Source organism: Prinia subflava, chromosome 3 (genome assembly GCF_021018805.1).
Source record: "Prinia subflava isolate CZ2003 ecotype Zambia chromosome 3, Cam_Psub_1.2, whole genome shotgun sequence".
NCBI classification, from domain to species: domain Eukaryota; kingdom Metazoa; phylum Chordata; class Aves; order Passeriformes; family Cisticolidae; genus Prinia; species Prinia subflava.
In genome coordinates this window covers 3,233,215-3,242,835 of record NC_086249.1, presented here as the reverse complement: position 1 = coordinate 3,242,835, position 9,621 = coordinate 3,233,215, and the positions used below count along the sequence as shown (strand labels likewise).

The window sequence follows — 9,621 nt, the reverse complement described above, 5'->3', positions numbered from 1 at the left end:
CTTTTCAAGGACTCATGAATAGGCATTTAATCAGATCACTAATTTCCTTTCAAAATTCTGGATGCATTGCCTATAGGTAAAAGGAAAACACATGCAAAAAAATTTCCAAGACACAGGGCTTGCCTACTTCCTCCAAATTTTATTTGCAAGTTTTGGACAAAACCACCAATTATTAAAAACTCAGTTTCTAATATTCCTTTCTATCATGACTGAATTCAGCATTACACACTGTCCACACAGCTGACATATAAGATTACTAATAATATTTATTATGAAAAATAGCATTTAAACTGTCTTCTCTTAAAGAAAAAGGCACAAAAAAGGGCAAACTTGAAAAGTAGGGACAATATCGGTAATGTTATCAACTCTGCCTTTTATTATATCTACATAGAAAAACTGAAGACAAATTTTCACTTAATGTGGCAGACCGAGTACCAGCCATGTACTGTACCTGGTGCCAAAATTATATAGCTGTTGAGAGATACAAGGTGTTGAGGGATACAATAATAAATACTTCATTCCTTAAAAAGTGAGCACCGTGACACAGTCTGGCTAATTTGGAGAAAAGCACGATAAAACCTATGGGCAGCACGGATTACTGGTGGATATGTAGAAAAATTGTATTGGAGCGTTCATCGTCAGTTCTGATGAAGTAAGAGTTTGAGAAGAACTGAACTACATAAGAAGACATTTTTTGATATCCCCTATAGTACTACACTATTTCAAGAAAAGCTGTAAAAATACCAGACCCTTTTAAAAGGCCAAGAATACCAGAAAGGAGAGAGGAAAATACTGGCACAACAGGCTTGGAAGCCAGTATATCTGGTTTTGCATTCACCAGCAAGTGAATGGTAACTGAACAAAATAAAAACACAGGGAAATAAATCTGCAGAGCAGAAAAAACAGAAACCCAAACTGAAATAGAAATCACATTCCAAGTAATTAAAACTACTTTTGTATAACTTGATATGAGGGTCACAATGTTCTGCTGGACAACTGCTGACTGTCTAAACAATGGAGGCATCCATGTAGAACTGGATACATTGAAACCTTGATAGGAAAATGAAAGAATTTCAGCAAAAGAGGTTAATTCAAGCTTCACTTCATTATTAGTTTTACTTTGACCCCTTTATATTTCCTTGGACACAACATTCCTTAATCGGAAACTTAATGGAAACAAAACTCTCTCACACAACACAATTAACAGAATAAAGTAAAAGCGCATTTTGATGTAGCATTCACTGTTGTTCAAAATAGGACTTCTTGATGCAATAAAATGAATATTTTCAAAAGGCAAAAATCACTTAATGCTTTCTCCAGAAGTTGGATTCACTGGCTTTCATATTCCTCTGGGAAAAGAAAAAGGAAAAAAAGAAAAAAGAGAAAAAATAATTGTGACTAAGTAGAAAAATAGTCACCAATTGTATTCTTAAGATGCAAAAATCTTATCAGCTCAGTCTGAGAATAACTGAGAATAACTCTGAAGTATGCAGCAAATAATCACAAATACCAAATGCAGTTTGTGTGAAAAAACGGCCCATGCAAAAGGTCAAAAATTACTCAGTTCTATTAAAATAGTGACATGCCTTACAAAACACATAGTTTATTTTTCAGGGTGGAAAAATTAACTTGTTTTAAATGAAGGTAAGTAAGCAGAGGGAAAAAAACCCAACTTAGTTATTCTACCAGTCAAAGACAAAAGGCTCCTGTCATTGCTCATAAACAAAACATCAGCAGAGCTTGGAGCATACAGGAAGTACAACATACACCATAAATTCACAGTCAAGAAGTCAAGCAGATTATAGTCCCAAAAGTTGTCTTGTTTTAGAAGGATGAACAAGAAAATTGGAAGCAACAATTAAGAAGAAATTTAAGCAAATAAATCATGATGATTAAGCTATGATTTCCTAGAACTGTATAATTCCCATATGCTATCTTACTCAACTGAAAATACAGTTTTCTGAAGGAAAAGCCTCTATGACAGTGTCTCATCTGACTATTTCAATTAAAGCTGCTAGCAATATAGTTCAAATCTCCACTAACTGAACTTACTTTGACTTGCAGAAGCACAGAATAGACACAGGTTTGTCTCCCGTCAAAGAGCAACTCCTACTCCAGAGAAAGAGGGAAATTAAAAGTCCCTGGGAATATTTTACAACCCCTCACCACAAGCTGAAAATCTTAAAAATTTTGGCAAAAAAAGAGAGCTATTTGAATGGAAAAGAACAAAAACTCCTAATTATCAAGTCAAACAAGAAAACCCAGTTGTCCTTTGGCAAGCCATTAAAAAGGATGTTAAAGGTTGTTTTGCTAGACCAAGATTGGGAAGAGCTAAGATCATGGCACTCAGAAGTAACAGGGGGATAATAAAAAAAAAAAAAGAAAAGAAGAAAAATAGATATAGACATTGATTTTTTTTATGCTATTGCACAGATGGAGCAAATTCAAGGGGTAGTACTAAACTGACAGGACTTAGTTAAAGACTTTGCACCTGCTCTGGCAGATGGATGCAATTAATAACAGAAAAGAAACAGAAGAATGCTCCCTGAGGGGTAGGTTGTTTTAAAATTAAGCTGACACACTTTTTTAATGCGATATATTAAGGCGGGGATGTGTTTTGAAGTGGGCTGTCTAGTTTACAGCAAATGAACTCATTAGTGAGGTGTGTAAACAAACACAGGCCTGGCCCCACGATTAGTTTTCATACTCATTCTGCAAACAGAGAACACATTTTTTAATTACTCATAGGCAAATGGATGTGCTGTATTTTTCAAGGGAAATAATATCATACTTAAGTAGATTTGCTTCTAGTGTAAAGGAAAGATTTGAAAATGTGAGCACACGAGCCTCAGTCAGTTAAATTCTTGCCCTTTAAATTCTTCGCTCCTAGAGAAGCCAGTTGAAAACAATTTCATTATTTGCAGCCCAACCAAAATAACAAAGATGAAACATCTCCTATGACATTGTGCATATGCATGTGTGTATATTTATATGCGTACAAACTCCAGCAATATCTGTCTAGTGGCTGCAGCCACAGTGACCTTGGCACACCATGAAGTGTGGCAGTAGATTATCAAGATACCGCCGAGAAGTTTTGGCCCATGTCAGCTTTCCCAAACAAATCCCAGGGAGATTCAGGGCCAGCACAGGTCAGGGGTCACTGCTTTGATGTGGGGGTGTGAGAGGGTGGTGAGTCTGGTGTAATTTCAGGAAGGATGGTGGTGACCACCCCTGTGCCAGCCTACCTGGCCTCAGGGCCCAAGAACCGTGCCTGGCTCATTTTATTTACAGGTACAGACAGAACTAAAATTAGCTTATCTTTCCACATCAAGGACAAAAAGAGGATTTAGTTACTCAGCAGAAGGAACTAATACAGCAACATTGTATTATCATCAGCTGTACTGCAACAGCCTGCTGGAGCAATTATGGATCTTTACAGTGTACAGAAACTTGGACGGGCAGTCTTTTTTTTTTTTTTCTTTCTTGCAGTAGTTCAACAGCAAAGTGGGTTAAACTATTACACTATTCATATTTCATGTGTGAAAAGAACATATTTACACTTCTAGAAAGCAGTAACATAAGTTTTTTTTAAAAAAAGCTTGAGTACTTGATAACTATGAAAAACATAAGTAAATAGAGGAAAAATTACAGTAGCCAAATGAGCTAGATAATAATCTGACAACAACTGACACTCTTATCACTAATTTTCTCTAAGTAATATCCACTAAGGCAGGAAAAGCATCTATTATTATACAAACTTAAATTATTAGTAAGGGAATATTGAGTGTCACGCGTCAGTTTTGCTTTCTGTGTCTAAGTTTGCTGCACTAAAACCCAGTTAAGTACATTGCAATCTGTTTTAAAAATTACCCATGATGCTGGCTTGCAGCTTATAAACCCATTTTTGGTGGGGTTTTTTTAGCAGTCTTGAGGACACTGCAAAATAATAACATGGAAGCATTTTGCATTTACTCCACTTTAATGTTCTTAACAACTGTTACTGGTGGTTATGCAGTAAATGGATACACGAGAAGAAGAGTAGCATAAGATATTGTATGTATCTAGAATGGGTTAGCCAAAATGTGTTTAAGCACATAGTCCTGGAACTTAAGAGTTATCTGTTGTTACAATAATTATCTTTTCTCTTTTTTGGTTGTTGTGTTTGTTTGGGTTGAATTGTGGGGATTTCTTTTTTGTTAGTTTTGTTTGTTTGATATTTTTATAGAACAGATAAAGGTAGGGCACAAAAATACCAATATATTCCAGTGGCCCTTAAAGCTTCAGCTTCCCTGCAAAGAGGGACCAGCTGCATTTTGCTGGGGCACTGCACATGCTGAGAAGAGGATGACCTTGTCAGAGCAGAGCCATTAAACCACTGGCTAACCCTGCATCACAAAACGCTACATCCCCACGAACAGCCCTTTCATCACATCAGTACATATTCAGTCAAAATACCAAGAGATAAATTTGAAAGTTTAAAGATGCTGGGATAGCCAGGATATTGTTTTACAATTAGCAAGAAGTCACTTCACATTCAATTTTTGAAACTGATGACTAAAGCTTCACAAGCACTGCTACCATATCCCTTAACTCAGCATATTATATACTATATTAATCCTATCTTATTTATGTTGCTATAAATAGAACCTACATCTGTCCTCTTCATTATTCTTATGTATCAATGTATTTGGGTACAAAACCACTTGTACCACAGCAAAAAGCCACACAAATAACAAAAGCTCCCAAACCACATGCATTGACCGACTGCAGAAAATCAGTAATATTTTAATAGCTGGTGAACAAAGAAAACCAAACCAAACCATCATTCTTGCTTCCAGTGCCTGTCAATTGCTCTTTGATGGAATGGAATTCATTCAAGAGCACCAACATAAATTTTCATTCAAAAGGCTGTCTAATAACTCCAGAAGAATGAGAGTCACCAAGAAAGTAAAAAAAAAAAACCAAACCAAAACAAACCAAAAACAAAACCAAAAAAAACCACCAACCCCTCCACAAATACAAAAAACCTCAACAAACCTCAAAAGTTTACAGATAGGAAAATACTACAATGGACAAAGGTAACTGTTAGCTTAATCTTTTGTATGTGTTTTCTCTCTACCACGCAGCTGGGTTTTTTCAAATCATGTGACTACATGATTTTGCTTTTCAGTAAAATGCTTAGACCTAAAATCCCTACTTTACAAAGGGAGTTAAGAGAGTTCAATTCAAGGCTTCTTTTACACTGTCTTGATTCCTTCATCGTATCCTGACTCCCAACCACCTTCACTCCACAATTTTCACTACAGAACTTTACCAAATTCCGGATGGCATCCTAATTGTTGTCATCATTACATGACTGATTAGTACCTTGACTAGGCTGAGGATCAATCTCATGTAACATACAAATCTCAAAATGTGATGCCTCGGATTTACTGTGCTTTCTTCTGTAGCATTTTCATAGATGATTAAATCACAGATCCAAACTGCCGTATTCTTTAGTATAATAACAAGTAGAATAAACATTCGGTTGGAGAGCTTGTAAGTAAAAGAGATCTGTGGAGCCATTTTAACTAATATACAAAATTTTTGGACCTTAGCCACCAAACTTACATGTGTAGCCCAAACAGAAACACGTTATTTCCTAGAGGTTTAAAGTACCTGACCTAGGTTTCTGCATTGAAACACCCTGTGGTCTCTCAGTGAATCTAAGCATAGCAGTTTAGCTTCTTGGTTTAGCCTATCAGAGAGCCTGACGCTGGGTAGTAGGAACACCTGGACATTAACACAGTGCTGCTGGCCTGTATTCCAGGTGGGCAGTGCCTTCAGCGAGCACCATTAATCCTTTCGGACCCCACAGATTCAGCAGGCAAGCTGAGTCTTTATGTGCTAACTGCTAACAAGGCATGCCCTGAACTTCAAACACAGCAGCTGCTTGCTCCGCTCCTCTCCGCCTCACCCCTCAGCTGTCTTGTGTCAAACAGCCTTGTCACTCTGTGTGTCTGCAGCCACATCAGCAGTGCTGTGTCTTCTCGTCCTTCCGCAGCACAGCCCGCAGAATCCTGACCCATCTTGGACAGCCTTGATGCTGCAGCCATGGGTATCTCTTCCACCTGCTCTCCCAGCTGGCTTGCTTCCAGTGCACTCACATGACCTGAGGACTGCAATTCCCAGAATATCTGTACTTACTGTACGGCACAGGCAATGAGAGAACACTGCTTGAAACCACTCACTTTCCCCAGGAGCTGCCTACTCCCTTAACAACGCGGCACAGATGCAGAGCGCTGCAGGGCACCGAGCTCTCCCTCCTGCCGGCCCTGCCTGCGCTCGGTGAACTGCAAGACACCGTGACTCAGCCCCAGACACGACCGGGAGCTCACGGATCGCAGCTCTTGGCAGAGGGTGGGATAAGAAGGGAATGACATAACAACAGCGAAAACAAAACAATAGAGAGCAGCAACCAAAGACTTTGCAAGCTCCAAAAAAGCGTCAGCTCCTCTGCTTTTTTCACAACCAAATGACAGACAGCAACAGAGTGAGCAGTCACTATCAACTTAATCTTACGAAAGCCGGGCTCCAAAGGAAAAAGGGATAGGGACATCTGCCAGAGAGAAGTTTGAAACCAACATGGGGAAGAGGGCAATTGACAGAGACTACAATAAAACGAGAAGGTTCCAACCCACTTAAGGCAAGCAACTGCCAATTCATATTTAAAAGCTACAGAGGAACAACCTTTGAGGGAGACATTATTGATATGATTTTATTGTTTTGTGTGTTCAGAAGAATAACATGACACATTTTAAACCAACAGGAAGATACCTGCACTAAAAATACCTGGAAATTACAATATGAATAAAAGCAACACTGAAATACTCTACAAATTTTTTCACTGTTTTTCCTGACTCCTATTTTATTAAAAGTCAAATCCAAGAAAAAGTAGGAAAAAAAAAAACCAACCAACCAACCAACCCCCCCCCAAAAAAAAAAAAAAAAAAAGAGAAAAAAAAAAAGCCAAAAAACCCCAAGAAAAAAAGCCAACTGTTAAAAAAGAAAATATTTGGGAAGAAAACTACTACAAAAATCACATTTGCAGATATTTTGAAAACCAAAACTTAAAAATACTCGTCTAATACAATTGTCTTTAGAAAATGAAAACTTTGATGCTAAATGTTGCATTTTTGTTTCCTCTTCTGACAGCTCATTAGAAGATTAATCCTTGCAAAGTATAATTACTCCCTGGAGAGTCTTCAAAAAGATCTGAAGTCCAGTGTCTTGTACCCTATGCAGGTAAGCCTCACTCTTCGCAGCCTTCAAGCATAGCAATCAGTTGAGTTTTATTTACCATATCCCCAGGGGAGGTGCTTGTATCAAAATAACCGCATCTAAAAGGGCTTTTTAAACTAGAAGGTGCTTACATTTTCCCTCACCACCTTTAGTACCTCTCCAGCCCATTCCCAGCATGGAAATATGAAAATCTCAGCACTTGTTTAACAGAAAAAAAAAAAAAAAAGGCAACAAAACAAGAAAAGAAACCAGACACAGAGAAAAAAAAGTTCTTGTTCTTCGTGGCCGCAAAAAAACCCCAGCAAACTCCCAAAGGCTTCAAGGGGAAGCGCAAAGGCAGCGCACTCAGAAGGGCGGCAGGAACTATCAGTTGTTAGCACCCTCTAAACGCTCCAGCAGGCAGGGGTCCCACAGTCTCACCAGGGGAGGGAGGGACACGCTACCACAGCCAGGGAAAATGTCAGTGTCCCCACGAAAGCAACCCCCACGCGGCCCCACAGGCCTCAGGCTGCCCCTCAGCCGACGGGACCAGGTGGGACCGGAGCCGCACCCCCTCAGGCCAGCCCTGCCGCCGCTACCGCTCCCACCCCTGCCAGCCGCTCCTGCCCGCCCCCTCCTCAGCCCGAGCCCGCTCCCGGCCGCTGCCCCGCCCCGTGCTGCACCCACGTCCATTTGCTGGCTGCCGCGTCAATCAAGCAGATCTGCCGTTGGATTGGCTGCCGTCGGCAGGGCTCCGCCCCCGGGCAGAGGGCCGCGCTGGCGGCGCGGCGCGCAGGCGCGCACGGAGTGTTGTCCCGGGGGTGGGCATGTTCCGAGGAGAGGAGCGGCCGCCAGCGCGCCGCGGGGAGGGGGCGGGCGCGGCAGAAGGAGCGGGGCCGCCGCCGCCGGGGAGCCAGCCTCACTTCCTAGGAGTGCGGGGAGACCACAGCCTGCCGGGGGCTGCGAGCGGTGCCGCAGACAGACCTGTGCGTGTGCATCTCTCTCTCTCTCTCTCTCTCTCTCTCTCTCTCTGTCTCTTTCTCTGTCTCTTTTGCATGTGCCTGTAGGACGCTCCGCACACATTCCCACCCACCCGCCGGGCGGGCTGTGCTGGGGCACGGGAGGGCAACGCGGGCGGCGGGGCAGGAGCTCTCCACGCTTCCCCGTGGGGCAGCGCTCGCCCGCCCGCCGCCAGCAGCAGCCGCACGGGGCAGAGTCCTGCGGGGCGGCCGGCGCGGAGCGGGACGGGCGCGGGCGGCGGGGCGGGATGCGCTCCGCCTGTCTCCCGCGGCACTGGAGCCGCCGCGGCCGGAGGGAGGAGAGCCTCGTCCGGAGAGGCGCTTCGCCTGCGCTCCGCTCCGCCGCGGGGGCTGAGGAGCCTCCCTGCCGCCGCCTGCTCCCGGCGGCCGCTCTCGCCCTTGGCACACGGCCGCGGTGCCGGGAGCCGGGTCCGCGTGCCTGCCGCTGCCGCTGCCCCCGCCTGCCCTGCGGGTCGCTGCCTGCCCGCTGTGCCTTCCTCTGCTCCCTCCTCCCGCTCCTGCCCCCGCTCCGCCGCGGCCTCTTTTGTTGTGCGGTGCCGGGCATGTGCCCGCGGCCGGCGGGCGCAGGGACGGGCAGGGGCGCGGCGCGGGTGCGCTCCCCCCTCCCGACCGTCGGTGTTGACAATAAATCCGGGATCGCTTCTGCCAATGTAAACCCTGGCCGGGTGGGTTTACGCTGTTGGTCATGAAAAGTTAAGCTCGTTCCTAAACATGTCCTGATCTTGCCCTTTCCTGCCCGTGGAGAAGGAAGTGTTGCCTCGCAGGCTGCGGCGGGTTCTATGACAAGATGTTTTGGGAGCACCTTGTGAGCCTGTGTTTCTCTGTCGTTGCGGCCAGCTTGGCTCCCAGATGGCCAATTCCCTCAACGGCCGCAACCCGCGCAAGGGACGGATCCTGGGCTTCATCGATGCCATTCAGGATGCTGTGGGCCCCCCCAAGCAGGCAGCTGCCGACCGCAGGACCGTGGAGAAGACCTGGAAGCTTATGGACAAAGTGGTGGGTGTCTCTCTGCCTCCCTATATACACACAGTGGAGAATGGGGCGATTTAAATAGGTCCACTGGGGCAAACAGCTTCTTCCTGCCGCTCTGTGTGCTGTGCTACACGTGCCTCGGGAAGTTAGGGGACTTATGTTTTAGGTTATTTAAGCATTATTTGTCTCTTTTATTTTTTTTTCCTTTCCAGTGGCCTCTGGCTATGTTTTTTTTAATCTTGGTTTGTGGAAGGAAAACAAATGTGTGTGTTTGCCTTAGGCTATTGTTATTTTCAGATCCTTTAAAATGACTCAAAGTTGAAGAGCTGTCCTAACCAAAAGCGGCTTA

General features: G+C 43.9%; 1 protein-coding gene across 2 annotated transcripts in view; it reads left to right on the top strand.

The window, feature by feature from the left end:
• The first annotated feature begins 7,976 nt into the window (after nucleotides 1-7,976).
• The window catches only part of CBLB (Cbl proto-oncogene B), a 126,053-nt gene continuing 124,408 nt past the window's right edge, over nucleotides 7,977-9,621 (top strand). Inside the window, exons 1-2 of one of the 2 annotated variants that reach the window (XM_063393799.1) lie at nucleotides 7,977-8,246; nucleotides 9,138-9,296. In XM_063393799.1, coding sequence (XP_063249869.1) covers nucleotides 8,088-8,246; nucleotides 9,138-9,296 — 318 coding nt within the window. In that variant the 5' untranslated portion in view covers nucleotides 7,977-8,087. The remainder of the gene's footprint in view (nucleotides 8,247-9,137; nucleotides 9,297-9,621) is intronic. The other variant, XM_063393800.1, reaches the window with a different exon arrangement.